General features: G+C 42.1%; 1 protein-coding gene across 3 annotated transcripts in view; it reads right to left on the bottom strand.

The window, feature by feature from the left end:
* Positions 1 to 22041, bottom strand: part of glcci1a (glucocorticoid induced 1a) — a 40354-nt gene that overhangs the window by 15924 nt on the left and 2389 nt on the right. For 2 of the 3 annotated variants that reach the window (XM_029732211.1, XM_029732213.1), the window contains exon 2: positions 9032 to 9186. In XM_029732211.1, coding sequence (XP_029588071.1) covers positions 9032 to 9186 — 155 coding nt within the window. The remainder of the gene's footprint in view (positions 1 to 9031; positions 9187 to 22041) is intronic. The other variant, XM_029732214.1, reaches the window with a different exon arrangement.

Below are 22041 nucleotides of genomic sequence, written 5' to 3'. Positions count from 1 at the left end.
GAGCAAAATTGAGGTGTGATCTGATTTGCCGAAGGGAGGGCGGGGGAGGATCTTATAGCCGTCCCAGAAGGGGGAGTAGCAATGGTCAAGGGTGCTCGATACACATGTAGCACAGGAGATATGTTAATACACTATATATACACACACACAAAAGTAGGTGGACACCCCTTCAAATTAGTGGATCCGGCTATTTCAGACACACCCCTTGCTGACAGGTGTATAAAATCGAGCAAACAGCCATGCAATCTCCATAGCAAATATTGGCAGAAGAATGGCCTTACTGAAGAACTCAGTGACTTTTAACGTGGTACCGTCATAGGATGCCACTTTTCCAGTTTGTCAAATTTCGGCCCTGCTAGAGCTGCCCGGTCAACTCTAAGTGCTGTTATTGTGAAGTGGAAAGGAGCAACAACGGCTTAGCCGCAAAGCGGTAGGCCACACAAGCTCACAGAACGGGACCGCAGAGCGCTGAAATGCGTAAAAATCATCTGTCCTCGGCTGCAACACTCACTACCGAGTTTCAAACTGCCTCCGGAAGCAACGTCAGCACAACAACTGTTTGTCGGGAGCTTCATGAAATGGATTTACATGGCAGAGCAGCCGCACACAAGCCTAAGATCACCATGCGCAATGCCAAGCGTCGGCTGGAGTGGTGTCAAGCTTGCCGCCATTGGACACTGGAGCAGTGGAAACGCGTTCTCTGGAGTGATGAATCACGCTTAACAATCTGGACGAATCTGGGTGTGGCGGATGCCAGGCCTAATCGCCCAACATCCATGCCCGACCTCACTAATGCTCATGGCTGAATGGAAGCAAGTCCCCGCAGCAATGTTCCAACATCTAGTGGAATGTCTTCCCAGAAGGGGGGGGACCAACTCCATATTAATGCCAATGATTTTGGAATGAGATGTATGTAAAACAGAGCATGTTATAGTCCCTGATGTCTCTCTGGAATGAGATCCTCACCCTGAGCTTGTCTATTGTCCAGGGACTGAACGTTAGAGAGTCATATACTTGGAAGCGGTGGATGGTATGCACGCCTCCTGCGTCTGAATAGGAGCCCACTCCTCTTCTGGAGCAGCCCCCGGGATGAATGGAACTGCCTCGGGGAGTTCAAACAAAGGATCCAATTCAGGGAAGTCAAATTTGTGATGAGTGACCACGGATGTAATATCCAAAAGTTATTTTCAGATGCATGTAATAATGCAAGAAATGTTCTGAGCAAATAATGTAAGAAATAACAGGAGATATAAACAGGGCGAACATGTCAGGCAGCGCCATCTTGTACATTGCCGGGCTCTTTCAACACATGGCAGGCATCAGACAGGAATTAAATAGAGTGTGTGCTGTGATAAAGAATAGGCCAACTCTGTGTGTCTGCTTGAGAGAGGGCAAAGAGAGATAATAAAGAGAGAGAGAAAGGGAATAAAGAGAGAGAGAGAGAGAGAGAGAGAAAATAAAATCCCAAGTTCAAGAACAATGGGAAACAACAGCTCTCCAAAATGTTTTTTTGTGTGAGTAGAATACTTTTTATTTTCTGCAGTTATGCCTTCATCACAGCATCTGTGTATATATACTGTAAGGGCCAATGGAAGTGCTAGGCCAAAGCTGTAGCCAGAAGCGGTAGTAAATATTGTAAAATGGTGAGTTCTTCTGTGGAGACTTCACATTGTTGCCTTCTGTAACCAGTTCAACACCATCACCAAGCCAGGCAGGAAACAGAGAGAGACAGCTTTGAACATAGCCTTTTTCATCTCCTCTTTAAAGAGAAGAGTGTACACACACACACACACACACACACACACACACACACACACACACACACCATATCCTCTCCTCTTACAGTGGTCCATGTGTGACCGCATACCGCTCCCTGCCCTGCATGTGTTCGGTAAATGAACAAACACTCCAAAGGAAATTCCAGTTTTTCCGTTGGTTAGGGTTTGGACCGTTCGGCATATGAAAAGTGTCCTTATGGCACAAGCCATAAACCTTTTTCCGATGCTGAGGACGAGAGCAGGTCCGTACTGCACATGTGGATATGTCAGATTTTTCTATGCATGTGGACAAAGGAGAAGTGGAATGGACGGGCTGATTCATATAGTAAACCGGCTGCCAGGTTGACTCCACAGTAATATGGTTTTTGAGATGATCTAGAAATGTGGCTATTGGCTGGGCTGAGGAGGTTATTAGGCCCCGGTTGCCGAGCAGTGCAGTAAAACAGAATGTAGGAGGTCATCAGGGGCTGACACTGTCATGGTTCATGTGGGGTCGAATGACATTATGAAGAGCAGCTCAGAACAGCTGAAGATGGATTTTAAAGAACTGATTGGGTCACTACTTGACACCAACAAACGGCCCATAATATCTAGCCCCCTGCCCTCCCTAAATTGTGCCATTGAAGGTTGCAGCAGACTTTTAGCCCTCCATAACTGGCTGCGAGACTATTGCAGCTCTGCTGACAATTTTGATACCGTCTGGAAACAAAGCTCGTATTATAAAAAAGGATGATGGGCTCCACCCAAATCATTTGGGTTCCTGGATCCTTTCACAGCATTATAAGGCTGTGTTGAGACAATGACTTATCAATGACCCAAGTCCATCTTATTTAATCCCTACCATCATGTTGCTGAGTTGTCATGATGCTTCAGCAAATGTACATTATTCCAGGGGTTTGGAACTGTTTGCACTGAGGTGGTGTGCCCTAGCAGGAAGTCCACTGTGGGCAGCTCACCCTGTACTAACATAAAATAACCAGAGCATGTCTACCTCTGTTTTTCTTGCTTTACTGGCAAGCTTAGCAATCAAGAATCCCAGAAAAGTGTAAAAAAAAAAAATCCCATGTTAGCAAATGTAGCTTAAAAAACAAGGTTCCTGAAATTACGAATTTTTTCTAACAGATTACATTTATATTCTGACAATCTCTGAAACTCACTTAGATAATATTTTTGATACATGGTTATAAGATCTCCAGAAAAGACAGAAATGCCAAAGGTGGAAGTGTGGCTGTTTATATTCAGAACCACATTCCTGTAAAGCTTAGAGAGGATCTCATGTTAAATACTGTTGAAGTAATATGGCTACAGGTTCATCTGCCTCACCCATTCTGGTGGGAAGCTGTTATAGATCACCAAGTGCTAACAGTCAGTATCTGGATATCATGTGAAATGCTTGATAATGTATGTGATATCAATAGACGGGTATATTTTCTGGGTGATTTGACAGGCTGCTCACTCAAGAAAAAGCTTCAATCTGTAACTAGTGCCTGCAACCTGGTTCAGGTTATCAATCAACCTACCAAGGTAGTTACAAACAGCACAGGAATGAAATCATCAACATGTATTGATCATATCTTTACTAATGCTGCAGAAATGTGTTTGAAAACAGTATCCAAATCCATCAGATGTATGTAGTGATCACAATATAGAAGCAATATCTAGGAAACCAAAGTTCCAAAGTCTGGGCCTAATATAGTGTATAAGAGCTCATACAATACATTTTGTAGTGATTCCTATGTTGTTGATGTAAAGAATATTTGTTGGTCCGTGGTGTGTAATGAGGAGCAACCAGACGCTGCACTTGACACATTTATGAAACTGCTCATCTCAGTTACTAATAAGCATGCACCCATTAACTAAATTACTGTAAAAACTGTTAAATCCCTATGAATTGATGAGGAATTGAAAAACTATGGTAGAGAAAGATGAAGCAAAATAAATGGGAAATAGGTCTGGCTGTACAACCGATTGGCAAACGTACTGCAAATTGAGAAATCATGTGATTAAACTCAATAAAAAGAAGAAACTACACTATTATTCAAAGATAAATGACAAAGAATGATAGTAAAAAGCTTTGGAGTAACTTAAATGAAATTTTGGGCAAAAAGGCAAACCCACTGATATTGCCAACTACATTAATGATTTTTTCATTGGCAAGATTAGCAAAATGAACAAACGCTGACACTACACATCCAAGTATATCTGACTAAATTATGAAAGACAAGCATTGTTTTTTTAATTCTGTAAAGTAAGTGTGGAAGAGGTAACATTTTTTGTTGTTGTCTATCAACAATGACAAGCCACCGGGGTCTGACAAATTACTGAGGATAATAGTGGATTATACTACCACTCCTATTTGCCATATCTTCGATTTAAGCCTACTGGACAGTGTATGCCCTCAGGCCTGGAGGGAAGCCAAAGTTATCCCCCTACCTAAGGATAGTAAAGCCCCCTTTACTGGCTCAAACAGTTGACCAATAAGCCTGTTACCAACAATTTGTAAACTTTTGGGAAAAAATTGTGTTTGACCAGATACATCGCTATTTCACAATAAACAAATTGACAGACTTTCAGCATGCTTTATAGGGAAGGACATTCAACAAGCACAGCACTTACAGAAATGACTGATGATTGGCTGAGAGATATTGATGATAAAAAGATTGTGGGGGCTGTTTTGTTAGACTTCAGTGCGGCTTTTGACATTATCAATCATAGTCTGTTGCTGGAAAAACGTATGTGTTATGGCTTTACACCCCCTGCTATACTGTGGATAAAGAGTTACCTGTCTAACAGAACACAGAGGGTGTTGTTTAATGGAAGCCTCTCCAACAAAATTCAGATAGAATCAGGAATTCCCCAGGGCAGCTGTCTAGGTCCCTTACCTTTTAAAATCTTTACTAACGACATGCACGTAAAACCAGTGTGTCTATGTATGCGGATGACTCAACACTTTGCACGTCAGCTACCACAGCTACTGAAATGACTGCAACAAAGAGCTGCAGTTAATTTCAGAATGGGTGGCAAGGAATAAGTTAGTCCTAAATATTTCAAAAACTAAAAGCATTGTATTTGGAACAAATCATTCACTAAACTTCAACTAAATGTTGTAATGAATAATAAATGGTAATTGCTTGGAGTAACCTTGGATTGTAAAGTGTCATGGTCAAAACACATTGATACAACAGTAGCTAGGATGGGGAGAAGTCTGTCCATAATAAAGCGCTAATCTGCATTCTTAACAGCACTATCAACAAAGCAGGTCCTACAGGTCCTAGTCACACCTGGACTACTGTTCAATCGTGTGGTCAGGTGCCACAAAGAGAGACTTATGAAAATTGCAATTGGCTCAGAACAGGGCAGCACGCCTGGCCCTTGGATATACACAGAGAGCTAACATTAATAATATGCATGTCAATCTCTCCTGGTTCAAAGTGGAGGAGAGATTGACTTCATCATTACTTGTATTTGTGAGAGGTATTGTCATGTTGAATGCACCGAGCTGTCTGTTTGAACTACTTGCACACAGCTCGGACACTCATGCATACCCCACAAGACATGCCACAAGAGGTCTCTTCACAGTCCCCAAGTCCAGAACAGACTATAGGAGGTGCACAGTACTACATAGAGCCATGATTACATGGAACTCTATTCCACATCAGGTAACTCATGCAGGCAGTAAAATTAGATTTTGTAAAAACTGATAAAAATACACCTTATGGACCAGCGGGGACTGTGAAGCAACACAAACATAGGCACAGACACATGCATACAAACGCGCTATACACACACAGACTTTGTGTTGTGGATATGTGGTAGTAGAGTAGGGGTCTGAGGGCACACACGTATTATTATTTTTTTTAAATGTATAACTGCCTCAATTTTGCTGGACCCAAGGAAGAGTAGCTGCTGCCTTGACAGCAGTTAAATGGGGAACCATAATAAATACAAATAATGGGATGTCATCTCTGACTCTGACTGGCACTGGCTGCGGTGGTGTCATAACCCTGCTAGCTCTCTCTCACTGAGACTGGCTACTGCACACAGTGGTGTAAAGTACTTAAGTAAAACAACTTTAAAGTACTACTTCAGTAGTGTTTGGGGCTATCAGTACTTTACTATTTATATTTTTTACAACTTTTATTTTACTACAATCCTTAAATCAATATTGTACTTTTTACTCCATACATTTTCCCCGACACCTAAAAGTACTCGTTATATTTAGAATGCTTAGCAGGAGAGGAAAATGGTCCAATTCACACGCTTATAAACAGAACATCCCTGGTCATCCCTACTGCTTCTGATCTAGCGGACTCACTAAACACATATGCTTCATTTGTAAATGAAGAGTGTTGGAGTGTGCCCCTGGCTTTCCATAAATTCAATAAATAAGAAAATGGTGCCATCTGGTTTGCTTAATATAAGACATTTAAAATGATTTGTACTTTTACTTCTGATAATTAAGTATATTTCATACCAAATGCTTTTAGACTGTTATTTAAGTAGTATTTTACTGGGTGACTTTCACTCATTTCATTTTACTCAAGTATGACAACTGGGGACTTTTTCCACCACTGACTGCAGTAGACCCAGAGCAGAAAGGATAAACTAAAGGCCAAATCTACCCCTTTAATGACCAGTTTGAGGGATCCAGAATATTGGGCTGACACTGTACAATCATGTTCAATGCAGAAAGCAGAATGTCCATTAAAATGCCTTTTTGTCCAGTTGGGAAGTAGGTTTAACCTAGGTCAGTGAAACTGGCCCAGTACACTACCTAGCCTGCACAATCAATCTTCCACACACTTCTACTTATTGCTCTCGGTATAATCTTAGTGCTATGTGTTTGGGCATGTCTGTCATAACCTGAAAGGATGGTGTGGGTGTTGCAGGTCACAGCACTATACAGAATAGGACCAGGAAGAAGAGGGGGAGGAGGAAGAAAATTCCAGTTCACAGACACAATGGCTGAGAATTACAGAATAGAACAAGGAAAGGGTGAGGAGGGGAAGAAGGAGAAAGAAAAGCAGGAGGAGGAGAAAGACATGGAGGAGGAAGGGAAAATTCCAGCTACAGCTGGACTGGCAGCAACATCGCTCTGTACAAACAGTTGACTTAATCTGACAAGCAGAAGCCATGTGTCACTCAGACAGACAGGAGCTCACATGTTCTCCACAATGACACCTTTGTGCTTCCATGACACCTTGGGCCTACTTGGTCAATACAAAAATAGCCAGGCATTTAATACAGTGAGCCAGGCTGGTTAATCTATAGTAAGGCTAGACAGGCCCGTAAACGTCAAAGTGACTGGCGGAAACAGGGTGTGTAGACCTGAGAAAGAGGGCAACAGAGGCTAACTCATATCTGTGTGGGTAAGTGAATCAGTGACTGAGTACTGTACAATCTGGATTGCCACCAGTAACTTGAAAGAGCCCACTTCCCTATGGTGATCAAGCGCAGTACTCAGCCACTTCATTTGATCAAATGTGTTGCTGAGAATTCTCCAGCCAGCTAATAGCCTAACCACAGATCAAGAAACATTATGGTCCAAATGTTCAAATCCTGTTGATGCAGGATTATTTTGCTGTGACAAGATAAGTAAAATGAAGATCGTACATCTGTAGCACCTGTCCTTCACCTCAGTATACTAGTTTAAAACAAGCATGCTTTGCAGCAAACCAGAGCTAACTAAAGCTATCAATAAACCAGAGCGAACAATAAACCAGAGCGAACAATAAACCAGAGCGAACAATAAACCAGAGCTAATCAGAGCTAACCTAAGCTATCAATTACCGGAGCTAATCAGAGCTAACAATAAACCAGAGCAATCAATAAACCAGAGCTATCAAAAAACCAGAGCTAATCAGAGCTATCAAACCAAAGCTATCAATAAACCAGAGCTAAATCAGAGCTATCAATAAACCACAATAAACCAGAGCTAACCAGAGCTATCAATAAACCACAATAAACCAGAGCTAACCAGAGCTATCAATAAACCAGAGCTAATTATAAACCAGAGCTAACCAGAGCTAACAATAAACCAGAGCTAATCAGAGCCATCAAACCAAAGCTATCAATAAACCAGAGCTAACCAGAGCCATCAAACCAAAGCTATCAATAAACGAGAGCTAAATCAGAGCTATCAATAAACCACAGCTAACCAGAGCTAAATCAGAGCTATCAATAAACCAGAGCTATCAATAAACCAGAGCAATCAATAAACCAAAGCTAAACCAGAGCAATCAACAAACCAGAGCTAAATCAGAGCTATCAATAAACCAGAGCTAAAATCAGAGCTATCAATAAACCAGAGCTAAATCAGAGCTATCAATAAACCAGAGCTAAATCAGAGCTATCAATAAACCAGAGCTAATCAGAGCTAACCAGAGCTAACAATAAACCAGAGCTGACAATAAACCAGAGCTAATCAGAGCTAACAATAAACCAGAGCGAACAATAAAACAGAGCAAACAATAAAACAGAGCTTAATCAGAGCGATCAATAAACCACAATAAACCAGAGCTAATCAGAGCTATCAATAAACCAGAGCTATCAATAAACCAGAGCAATGAATAAACAAGAGCAATCAATAAACCAGAGCAAGCAATAAACCAGAGCGAACAATAAACCAGAGCGAACAATAAACCAGAGCTAATCAGAGCTAACCTAAGCTATCAATCAGAGCTAAAATCAGAGCTAAAAATCAGAGCTATCAATAAACCAGAGCTAAATCAGAGCTATCAATAAACCAGAGCTAACCAGAGCTAACAATAAACCAGAGCTGACAATAAACCAGAGCTAATCAGAGCTAACAATAAACCAGAGCTAACAAGAGCTATCAATAAACCAGAGCTAACAGGAGCTATCAATAAACCAGAGCTAACCAGAGCTATCAATAAAGTAGAGTTAATGAGCGCTATCAATAAACCAGAGCTATCAATAAACCAGAGCTAACAACAGCTATCAATAAAACAGAGCTAACCAGCGCCATCAATACATCTAGTTTCTTCTAGCTGGAATATTATCAGTTCTTTCTTGTTGAATAAATGCCACTTGCATTCATCTCTGTAGGAGGACCGAACAAAGCATGACACATGAAGGGTAGGGGGACAGGAAGTGAGGAAGCCCCTACCCGAGTGGATTTCTCTTTAATGCACAAAGCATAGTGTACATTCATTAAATCTCAGCGGGGGGGGGGGGGGGGGGGACCCGATAAAACATGAAACATAGGGGACAGGAAGTGAGGGGGCACCTACCTGAGTGGATTTATCTTTCATGCACGAGGGGTAGTGCACATGGTGGTCGCGAGGCCACTGGCCAGTGAGGTAGGGGCCGGTGATGGTACCCAGGGAGGAAGTCCGCCGGATGGCTCCTGAGTTACGCACCTGCTGCTGGGGTTTGGACCTCTCTACTGGAGTGGGAGGGGGAAGAGACATTTTAATTGAGGAGGCTCTCAAAAGGCTATGCCTGACCTAGTCCAATACTTTATGTTAATAATATATTAACAACTGATCAGATTACTATGCCAATCCACCTTCACATTCTGTACAGTCAGAAGCAACCCCCACAATCTCTTCTCTAGAGGCAATATGTGAGGATGCAGACTGAGACAACGTCATGGTGTTGTTTTCAGAGACTGCAGGTTGACTTGGTTACCCTTGGAGCAGCCCAGCCTGTCCTCCCTCACAGTGAGGCAAAACCTGATAAAAATACCTCACACATACCCGAGGATCTGGGTCAAGGGTTGTGTGTTTGTTCTAGTAACACTCTCTGGTGTGTGTGTGCGCGCGTGAGATAGAAACAACAATATTTACACCCTCCTAACCCTGTGGCTTTGTATGGGGCTAGAATTTTCAAAAGCAAAAGGCATTTAGCAAAGTTGACCAAACAGGCCAGGTTTCTAAGAACAACATTCCAGTATGAAATGAAACAGACTTGTGCTGTGTACCGTAACACCTCTGATTTATAGAGGACTTGATCTATGCTGAAGTTTCTCATAACTAGGAAGTATTGAGTAAATGTTCATATTTTTTTCCTGCGCTACAAAACCTCAATGTATGGCTATGATCGCAGGATTTGAGTGAAGCATTTCACGTTTTTCAAAAGACCCTAGGACAGCAGTGGTGTCCTCAAGTGTACTAGGTGGACTTAGGGCAGCGGGCCCCCTTACCCTGCCCCTGATGTGACTGACAAGCCCTGTTTAGTGGGATCAAAGCCCACTGACAAAGGCACTGGGCAGGGTCACCTGGGGCAAATCCACTGGATTACAGGTAAACACTACTACATTCTCAGAGAACTAATAATAAGGCCTTGGCTGTGATCTGACACACTGTCAAGCAGCAGTTTGCCGACCTGACACAACTGAGGTCTGAAGAAGAACAGGAAGTAAGAAAGAGGAAATAATATGCTGAGCTCTTTTTGAAAGATGCTGCTTGTGTTTTATCTCAGAAAGCTAAGTTAGCATGTCTGGCTTGGAGTCTTTTTCAGACTAAACACAAAAGCTCTGGGAAGCTTTAGAATTGTTGCATTTTAACACTAGGGCTGCAAAATGTATCTAATTCACATTCAAAAATCACAATATTGATGTGTAATATCCATTTCGCAAGAAACCCATATAACATGCAATATTTTGAAACTCCACTCAGCCGTGTGCAAAGTCCGTTTTTATGATGCCCAAATCTTAGAATACCGTAGTACCGTTTTATATGATGCGACCAAATTTCTCAGATCTAAAAGAACCAGCTGACGCCTCTTATAAAATGTTTATAAAGTCAGTTGTTTATACATTGTTAAAAATGTAAGCAACAGCAACTAATCTCTTGTACAGCGCATTCGGAAAGTATTCAGACCTTTTGACTTTTTCCATTTTGTTACATTACAGCCTTATCCTAAAATGGATTAAATCATTTTCCCCCTCAATCTACACACAATACCCCATAATGACAACGCAAAAACAGGTTAATAGAAAAATAAAAAACCTGAAATAGCACATTTACATAAGTATTCAGACCCTTTACTCAGAACTTTGTTGAAGCATCCTTGGCAGCGATTACAGCCTCAAGTCTTTATAGGTATGACGCTACAAGCTTGGCACACCTGTATTTGGGGACTTTCTCCCATTCTTCTCTGCAGATCCTCTCAAGCTCTGTCAGGTGGGATGGGGAACATCGCTGCAAAGCGATTTTCAGGTCTCTCCATAGATGTTCGATCGGGTTCAAGTCCAGGCTCTGGCTGGGCCACTCAAGGACATTCAGAGATTTGTCCCGAAGCTTCTACTGCTTGGCTGTGTGCTTAGGGCTGTTGTCCTGTTGGAAGATGAACCTTCGCCACAGTCTAAGGTCCTGAGCAGATTTTCATCAAAGGATCTCTCTGTCCTTTTCTCCATTCATCTTTCCCTCGATCTTGACTTGTCTCCCAATCCCTGCCTCTGAACTTCCCCACAGCATGATGCTGCCACCGTAGCCAGGTTTCCTCCAGACGTGACGCTTGGCATTCAGGCCAAAGAGTTCAATTTCAGTTTCACCAGACCAGAGAATCTTGTTTCTCATGGTCTGAGGGTCCTTTAGGTGCCTTTTGGCAAACTCCAAGTGGGCTGTCAGGTGCCTTTTACTGAGGAGTGGCTTCCTTTTGGCCACTCTACCATAAAGGCCTGAATGGTGGAGTGCTGCAGAGATGGTTGTCCTTCTGGAAGGTGCTCCCATCACCACAGAGGAACTCTGGAGCTCTGTCAGTGACCATCGGGTTCTTGGTCACCTCCCTGACCAAGGCCGTTCTCCCCCGATTGCTCGGTTTGGCCAGGCGGCCAGCTCTAGGAAGAGTCTTGGTGGTTCCAAACTTCTTCCATTTAAGAATGATGGAGGCCACTGTGTTCTTGGTTTTCATTCTGACATACACTGTCAACTGTGGGACCTTATATAGACAGGTGTGTGGTGTGCCTTTCCAAATCATGTCCAATTTACCACAGATGGACTCTAAGGTGTAAAAACAAATCAAGGATGATCAATGGAAACAGGATGCAACTGAGCAAAACGTTGAGGCTTATAGCAACGGGTCTGAATACTTATGTAAATAAGATTTGTTTTTAAAAAATGTTAATACATTTGCAAAAACAAATGTTGCTTTGTTATTATGGGGTATTGTGTGTAGACTGATGAGGGAAAAAAATGTATTCAAATCCATTTTAGAATAAGGCTGTAACGTAACAAAATGTGGAGATAGGGAAGGGGTCTGAATACTTTCCAAATGTGCTGTATGTGCCGGTCCAATAATGTCCACTTCACTTTTATGCACATATCACGTGGCAGCAGTAATCGGCCAGCTGTATCCCCTACCAGCTATCACTCACCTGCTTCTCATCTGCTACTCAAATCAAAGTTTATTTGTCACGTGCGCCAAATACAACAGGTGTAGACCTTACAGTGAAATGCTTACTTACAGGCTCTAACCAACAGTGCCATTTAAAAAAAAAAAGTATTAGGTGAACAATAGGTAAGTAAAGAAATAAAAACAACAGTAAAAAGACAGTGAAAAATAACAGTAGAGAGGCCATATACAGTAGAGAGGCTATATACAGACACCAGTTAGTCAGGCTGATTGAGGTAGTATGTACATGTAGGTATGGTTAAAGTGACTATGCATATATGATGAACAGAGAGTAGCAGTAGCATAAAAGAAGGGTTGGCGGGTGGTGTGTGGCGGGACACAATGCAGATAGCCCGGGTAGCCATTTGATTACTTGTTCAGGAGTCTTATGGCTTGGGGGTAAAAACTGCTGAGAAGCCTTTTGGTCCTTGACTTGGTGCTCCGGTAACGCTTGTCATGCGGTAGTAGAGAAAACAGTCTATGACTGGGGTGGGTGGGTTCATTGACAATTTTTAGGGCCTTCCTCTGACACCACCTGGTATAGAGGTCCTGGATGGCAGGCAGCTTAGCCCCAGTGATGTACTGGGCCGTACGCACTACCCTCTGTAGTGCCTTGCGGTCAGAGGCTGAGCAGTTGCCGTACCAGGCAGTGATGCAACCAGTTAGGATACTTTTCCTGCACATCTATTCCTCCATCACTCACCTGCTTCTCTCCTTCCACTCCTCCTGCACATCTATTCCTCCATCACTCACCTGCTTCTCTCCTTCCACTCCTCCTGCACATCTATTCCTCCATCCCCCACCTGCTTCTCTCTTTCTACTCCTCCTGTACATCTATTCCTCCATCCCTCACCTGCTTCTCTCCTTCCACTCCTCCTGCACATCTATTCCTCCATCCCCCACCTGCTTCTCTCTTTCTACTCCTCCTGTACATCTATTCCTCCATCCCTCACCTGCTTCTCTCCTTCCACTCCTCCTGCACATCTATTCCTCCATCCCTCACCTGCTTCTCTCCTTCCACTCCTCCTGCACATCTATTCCTCCATCCCCCACCTGCTTCTCTCTTTCTACTCCTCCTGTACATCTATTCCTCCATCCCTCACCTGCTTCTCTCCTTCCACTCCTCCTGCACATCTATTCCTCCATCCCTCACCTGCTTCTCTCCTTCCACTCCTCCTGTACACCTATTCCTCCATCCCTCACCTGCTTCTCTCCGTCTAGTCCTCCTGTACATCTATTCCTCCATCACTCAGCTGCTTCTCTCCTTCCACTGCTCCTGTACACCTATTCCTCCATCCCTCACCTGCTTCTCTCCGTCTAGTCCTCCTGTACATCTATTCCTCCATCCCTCACCTGCTTCTCTCCGTCTAGTCCTCCTGCACATCTATTCCTCCATCACTCAGCTGCTTCTCTCCTTCCACTCTTCATGCATACCTATTCCTCCATCACTCACCTGCTTCTCTCCTTCCACTCTTCATGCATACCTATTCCTCCATCCCTCACCTGCTTCTCTCCTTCCACTCTTCATGCATACCTATTCCTCCATCCCTCACCTGCTTCTCTCCTTCCACTCTTCATGCATACCTATTCCTCCATCCCCCACCTGCTTCTCTCCTTCCACTCTTCATGCATACCTATTCCTCCATCACTCAGCTGCTTCTCTCCTTCCACTCTTCATGCATACCTATTCCTCCATCCCCCACCTGCTTCTCTCCTTCCACTCTTCATGCATACCTATTCCTCCATCACTCACCTGCTTCTCTCCTTCCACTCTTCATGCATACCTATTCCTCCATCCCTCACCTGCTTCTCTCCTTCCACTCTTCATGCATACCTATTCCTCCATCCCCCACCTGCTTCTCTCCTTCCACTCTTCATGCATACCTATTCCTCCATCACTCACCTGCTTCTCTCCTTCCACTCTTCATGCATACCTATTCCTCCATCCCTCACCTGCTTCTCTCCTTCCACTCTTCATGCATACCTATTCCTATATCAGTTTTTAAATCAGAATTGAACCGTGATGGCGAGTGGGGTTGCAGTCCCTGATGAGTCTTCTGTTACATTTTGTACATTTGATACATTGGAGCAGAGTTTGATACACTATTTCCTCACTGGTATACGAACACAGGGCAGTCTGAGTAGGCTTTGCAACAGGCATGTTTGTAGCTTTACAGCAAAGAAAACAACTTGCCTAGTTAAAAACGATTTTTTAAAATGACTCATATGACCAAAACTACCTTTTTTCTTCCATTTAATATAATTTCACAAACCATGTCACGAGTTGTTTTAAATTAATCCCAGGTCACTATTTATTGGTTTTATAGGTCGACCGATTATGATTTTTCAACGCCGATACCGATTATTGGAGGGCCCAAAAAAAAAAGCCGCTGCCGATTAAATCGGACAACAATACTGATTGAACACTTATTTTAACTTAATATAATAGATAAATACTATCAATTTAGCCTCAAATAAATAATGAAACATGTTCAATTTGGTTTAGAAAGTAAAAGTGCAATATGTGCCATGTAAAAAAGCTAACGTTTAAGTTCCTTGCTCAGAACATGAGAACATATGAAAGCTGGTGGTTCCTTTTAAAATTAGTCTTCAATATTCCCAGGTAAGAAGTTTTAGGTTGTAGTTATTATAGGACTCTCTCTCTCTCTCTCTCTCTCTCTATACGATTTGTATTTCATATACCTTTGACTATTGGATGTTCTTTTTGGCCACTTTAGTATTGCCAGTGTAACAGTATAGCTTCCGTCCCTCTCCTCGCTCAAACCAGGAACACATCAACAACAGCCACCCTTGAAGCAGCGTTACCCATGCAGAGCAAGGGGAACAACTACTCCAAGTCTCAGAGCGAGTGACGTTTGAAACGCTATTAGCGTGCACCCCACTAACTAGCTAGCCATTTCACATCAGTTACACCAGCCAAATCTCGGGGGTTGAAGTCAAAAACAGAGCAATGCTTGAGGAATTGCGAAGAGCTGCTGGCAAACGCACAAAGGTGCTGTTTGAATGAATGCTTACGAGCCTGCTGCTGCCTACCATTGCTCAGTTAGACTGCCACTATCAAATATCAAATCATAGACTTATTATAACATAATAACACACAGAAATACGAACCTTTGGTCATTAATATGGTCGAATCCGGAAACTATAATTTCGAAAACGAAACGTTTATTATTTCAGTGAAATACGGAAATTCCGTATTTTATCTAACGAGTGGCATCCCTAAGTCTAAATATTCCTGTTACATTGCACAACCTTCAATGTTATGTCATAATTATGTACAATTCTGGCAAATTAATTACGGCCTTTGTTAGGAATAAATGGACTTCACACAGTTGGCAATGAGCCAGGTGGCCCAAACTGGTGTGTATAACCTGACTGCTTGCACGGAACGCAAGAGAAGTGACACAACGTCACTTCCCTAGTTATAAGAAATTCATGTTAGCAGGCAATATTAACTAAATATGCAGGTTTAAAAATATACACTTGTGTATTGATTTTAAAGAAAGGCATTGATGTTTATGGTTAGATACGTTGGTGCAACAACAGTGCTTTTTTTGCAAATGCGCTTGTTAAATCATCACCCGTTTGTCGAAGTAGGCTGTGATTCGATGAGAAATTAACAGGCACCGCATCGATTATATGCAACACAGGACACGTTAGATAACTACACATGGTTGATGATATTACTAGTTTAACTAGTGATTATGTTAAGATTGATAGTTTTTTATAAGATAAGTTTAATGCTAGCTAGCAACTTACCTTGGCTTCTTGCTGCCCTCGCGTAACAGGTAGTCAGCCTGCCACACAGGCTCCTCGTGGAGTGCAATGTTAGGCAGGTTGTTAGAGCGTTGGACTAGTAACCGGAAGGTTGCAAAAACGAATCCCCGAGGTGACAAGGTAAAAATCTGTTGTTCTGCCCCTGAACAAGTCAGTTAACCCCCGTTCCTAGGCCGTCATTGAAAATAAGAATGTGTTTTTAATATGACTTGCCTAGTTAAATAAAAGGTATAATTTTTTTTATTTTTATGAATAGGCAAATCGGTGTCCAAAAATACCGATTACCGATTGTTATAAAAACTTCAAATCGACCCTAATTAATCGGCCATTCTGATTAATCGGTCGACCTCTAATTGGTTTAATAACAAACAACGTTGTTCAGTCATCTTACCTAGCTAGCTAACAACCTGGTAACTTGACAATAGGTCTAGGCAAATGTGATTGGCCCAGGAAGAAAGGAAAAGGGTCTGCTTCACTACATATGCTTTTATGGTAGGATTCATATAGACCTAATGTAGGCCTGAACTATATCAAACATCTCTCTCTTTCTGGTGCTCCTTCAATTCTGTTTGGTGCCTAACCTTTTAAAGTTGGGAGCAGTATGTATGTGGGAGAAAGAGAGAGTATGGTGTGTGTGTGTGTGTGGTGTGTGTGTGTTTATGAGAGTGAGGGAGACCGAGAGAATCTGTGAGGAAAGGTGGTAGAGTGTGTGTGCGCTTACTGAAGAGAAAATAATGTTTCATGCAGTGTTTTCCCCTTATTGCCAAAATGAGATGCAGATCATTCTGCATGTACAGTATATTCCTCCCTCCCATTCCTCCAGCCAGATCACAGGTAGGCCTTTGCAAATAGGAGCAAATCAGCCATTCTATGCAGTATCTATTATACAGTGTAAAGTTAAATTCTGTGTTGTACTGAGTATATTGAGTGTGAATATCAGTGACAGGTTTTGTTTTGTGTAGCACATGCGCATAACATTTAGAAAACAGGAACAAACGTCGGTGGGACAGGGCAAACAGGACGCTAGGCCATTCAGAATTTTGGTATCGCGATACTACTCGGTATCGTGATACTTGACCTGGTATCATTACAAAAATGTTGGTATCGTGACAACACTACTTCAAAGGGTTCTCCGATGTGGACAGCCGGTTCTAGATAGAGAACAAGGGTGCTAAGAGTGTAGGCCTTCCTCACACCAGCTCTACAGCCTCGGGCTGTGTCTGTAATGGTTAGCCTAGTTACACTAGGATGTGACACATAGGAGATTATTGCTCATGATGAGGCTAGCTGGAACAGGTCTGGGCTCAAAGCGGATTAGGTGTTCCACCGAGATGTGCAGGCTTCTCCTAGGGCCTAGTAGGTAGGGCTGGGCGGTATACCGTATTTTACTATATATCGGTATTGATGCAGGGACCGGTTTGGGTTTTTACTTTACCTTCTATAACGGTTTGTTAAATGTGATACGCCGTGTGTAACGTCCATGTGTATAGTTTACTCTGCTACTTGAGTCATCTCTCTCCACTCTCTCCATGCTGCTTTCCACACAGACTTAGTCCCACCCCGTCACTCAAGCAGCGCATTTGTTGTTGCTTGACCACGAGACACTTTCATTCAGTCTGCATGGTCAATGCAGCACATGCAACAATGTTGATGACAACGATGTTGTTTCCACTTTGACCTTAATATAAATCCACAAGCGTTCTATAATTACGATATTATTTTGTCTTTCTTACATCTGCAAACAGCTAGTTTGTATTTTCTTAGCAAGTTAAGCTAAATCGTATTAGCCACTAATGCTAATATCTAGTTAGCTAACTAGCTAATAAAAGTAGTGAGTCAGAGTAAACGTAGCTAGCTAATACAGCCTGATACCAGTGCTGGTGGAAGCCTAAATCAACATGTTGTTCGTGAAACCATATCTTCTAAATCAAACAGGAATAGGCAAAGCATGAATAAAGATTTAATGTAGCCAAAGACTATAGGGTCCCCTAGGAAACACTGAACATCACTTTGGTTCCTACCCTGTCACAATAACTCATCCATGGCATTTTCCTTTGTTGGTATTTATTATTATTAGAAATATTCTAACATTATATTTCCATATGTTCACCCAAGTGTTTTGCTCTAAATCGCAATTGCAACATTTGGTTAAAAATAAGGCCTAGTATTTTTGCCCATATCGTGGCAGTGAGGAAATATCTCAAATGAGTGCAGGAAATGCAGAAACTGATGGAAATTATTTTATTTTAGGTTGAAGTTGAATTGAACAGTATAAAACAATCAGAATGGAATAAGACCCATTTAAATAATTTAGAATAAATATGTGTGTGTGTGTGTGTTGCCACCCTAGGATCACGCACTACTCATAAAGCAAATGTAGAACTTGTATTAATCAAAAACATTAATCAAAAACATTAAATAGTCACTTTTATCAAAAATAAAATAAAACATATTATGATATTTTGGCCATATCGCCCAGCATCTACTAGTAGGCCCACAACATTAGGTCTACTGGACAGGTCTCTTCTACTCCTATAGGCCCACAACATTAGGTCTACTGGACAGGCCTCTTCTACTCCTATAGGCCCACAACATTAGGTCTACTGGACAGGTCTCTTCTACTCCTATAGGCCCACAACATTAGGTCTACTGGACAGGTCTCTTCTACTCCTACAGGCCCACAACATTAGGTCTACTGGACAGGTCTCTTCTACTCCTATAGGCCCACAACATTAGGTCTACTGGACAGGTCTCTTCTACTCCTACAGGCCTACAGCATTAGGTGTCTGCCTCCTGGCACAGACACATTTCCCTCACAGTTTTTCCCCCGGTTCCTGAGACCAGATGAGAGTGAGATGAGCATGACTCTGCCAGGAGCTGTCACAGAGCAGTCCACTGGCACCATCACAGCACGTTGCTTGCATGTGTCTTTGTGTGTGTGCGTGTGTGTGTAAACATGAGTTTGTATGTGAAGTGGAGAATTTAATGAAGGAAAGAGAGCCAACCAGACTGAATGATGATCTCACGATAGAAACGTAGTCAAATCTGTTTGGTTCCCATGCTAGGCCAACCTGCAGTCAGTTTTAAAAATAATAGTTAACAGTGCTGGAAAATATAGAACACGATACTATATAAAAGCCCAACATACTTTCTCCCCAGGCCATAGGCTAACACCTACAGTAACAACACAAACTGCCATAACATAGCCTTTGACACACACATAAATGCACAGTGCAACCTTCCAGTTAACCCTAAGCTGCTTAACATAGGTGAGGCATGGACCAACTATGGATCAAATACACACAAAATGATTTAGATGAAGGTGATCGATGGCAATTACCAGGGGAACAAACAGAGAAAGGACCGGTGTTGACTGACAGAGAAATCACACCAGAACAATGTTTGACGGAACACCTTACATATGGAACACCTATCCTAACAGGAACATGCCACAGGTTTAGGCCTAGTTACATATGTGACAGAAACAACAGCTAAACCATGTAATAACCATCAGTCTCAGGTCATGTAATAACCCTAATATGGTTATGGCCTCCATTTCTATAGCACATTGACTACAGCATGACCATTCACAGGTTTACATTATGTGACCACTAACATAATACTGTGACTAAAACAACAACTAACCTAAACATTGAATGATTCAATGAAACTGACCCAGATAACTTTTGAAATAGAGGTTTGATGATACTTGGAAATGATTGCCGATCTCTGGCCTATACATACAAACAAACTATAAAATCAGTGGCTCTGGATAAGAACTTCAGATGAACTCCTATTTTGGAAACAGAACTTCCTGCCTCTACATTGAGAGCTCCCGTCATCATGCCATCAAAAGATAAAGAAAAACACATATTGCCACTTTGGAACAAATGCCCTGTGTGCATATGCTTTCCGGCAATTTCAATGATTTCCAGGCAGACCAAAAATTCTAAATGGAAAGAATAAGTTGAAATAGCCTAACATTTGGGTCTGGTTGCAGATAGAAGCTTCTCTAGCCAAGATGTAGCCTTAGCCGTTGATGTAGAAGCTAGGGGACACTTATTTGACAGTTGTGACAGAAAAGTATGGGATGATTCATAATGATAGTTCTTAAATAATGGTGTAGATGAAATCACTCTCACTGTACATCCGAACAGGGTTGAAAGATTTACAAAGGGGGTTAATAATATAATAATACATGCCACTTAGCAGACCCTGTTATCCAAAGCCACCTGCAGTGGTGTGTGAATATATTTTGAGTGTGTGCAAGTGATCCCTGCAGGAATTTAACCCACAGTCTTTGTGTTGCCAGAGTTTGAATGCACAGCATTCACACAAGATACACAATCCCTCTCCATCTGCACAACCAACTTATTCATTCAACCCCTTACTATTTAAAGGCAACATGGACCCGTATTGGAGTTTGGAAGAGAGACCGGTTGTGTTCACTGTTCAAGGTGATGAGGTCACCTATTAATCAGTCATAATAGCGCTCTCATTAAGTGTGGCTGACAGTTCAGCACAGGGTCACACAAGGAATGTCACTAGCAGAACAGGCTCTTTGCATGACAGATCCCTACAGAGCTGTCCAAAAGTAGTACACCAGGTGCCATTTTGGAAGCCTGCGGCTCTGGTCAAAAGTAGCGCACTAGCTTAATATAGGACGTAGCTCACAGATTTGCAGTATGGATACTTTCATCAGGAAGCAGATGGTTGTTGTGGTGTTGTTGTGTTCCATTTAATGCCAAGCCTATTACAGGAAGCTGCCTTGACTCTGTTTTACAGCTTCACAAGAGCATAGTGGACTGGCTAATTAACTGATGCGTCACACACACACACACACACACACACACACACACACTTTTCAGCATAGTTTACAATCCTCTCTCTCTGAAGTTATACCTGGAGAGAGTTCACAATGACTTCAAGTGTAGTTAATGACTTCAAGTGTCAAAAGGAACATAGATTAGATAACACCTACGTAAACATATTCACTGTCCCATTGTTCATAACTTGACATGAGCATACATTTTCTCGGGCACAGAACCGCCCCACCTGAAGATAAAACAGTTCCATTTTCACCATTAAAGCCATTCATGCCAGAGTAACGTGTTCTAAATCACTCCCAGCCTGCAGTCCTCCATAAGCCTGCTTTACAAGCAATATGCTTAAAGACCTGGAACCATAACGGCACAACTTTACAGCTTCACCACTTCTCGTCTCACGAATCCTCCTTTTGTACAACAAGATATTGATTCTTCTATACATAATGGGCCCAGATTACATATGCTATGGAAATGCAAGCAGCAGATGTACTCTGCAGAACACCCCGCTCAAAATCAATGCCTCAACAGAATGCCCCTGTAGCAATGAGAGTTAGACCTGTCTCTACTCCAACAGACAACTGACAGATTGTCAGCCACCTTCAAACAGATGGTTTTAAAAACCTTCCGGTTATTTCTGGTTGGTATAAGCTAGATTTCAGCTAAAGGTGATTTGTTAATAGGGCCTTTTGAGTCACGATGAATGAGAATGTTGTGGGACCATCACTCTACAGGGGTTCATCAAGTCTAAGGTTCTGAGAGATGACATCACCTTCATCATGCTTAAAGTTGCACTATGCAGTAATTGCTCCACCATTTCCTGGTTGGTAAACATCTAGTTTGCTTAATTTCAGTTTATGTAACAAAATAAGCTATTATAGTGTAGAAAATAATTGTACCATCTAAACAGCTGTGAAGTATATTTTCCATAAGCAAAAATATTGTTATTTCAGCTGTTTGAAGCTGATGTACAAAACAGACAAAAACAAAACTTAAACGGGAAGCATATAAATAACGCACATTGAACAGATCTACCGCTTCTTAGACTTGCTTTCAAGTAGAATGACAGCTCTATAACTTCTATGTGAATTTGGTCAGTCAAACCCAAAAAGTTACATATTGCCACTTTAAAAGGTAATTAATGTGATGGAACGTCAGAATATGTCACCATGGCCTGAACAGCTGAACACTTTCAGCTGCAACCAACCAGAGTGTGAGCAGGAAGGAACGAATAGCCTGTCTCCTAACAGACCTGCCTGTTACCCATTATCAAACAAAAACCA

This window comes from Salmo trutta, chromosome 34 (assembly GCF_901001165.1).
Source record: "Salmo trutta chromosome 34, fSalTru1.1, whole genome shotgun sequence".
NCBI classification, from domain to species: domain Eukaryota; kingdom Metazoa; phylum Chordata; class Actinopteri; order Salmoniformes; family Salmonidae; genus Salmo; species Salmo trutta.
This window is presented reverse-complemented; position numbering and strand designations above follow the sequence as displayed.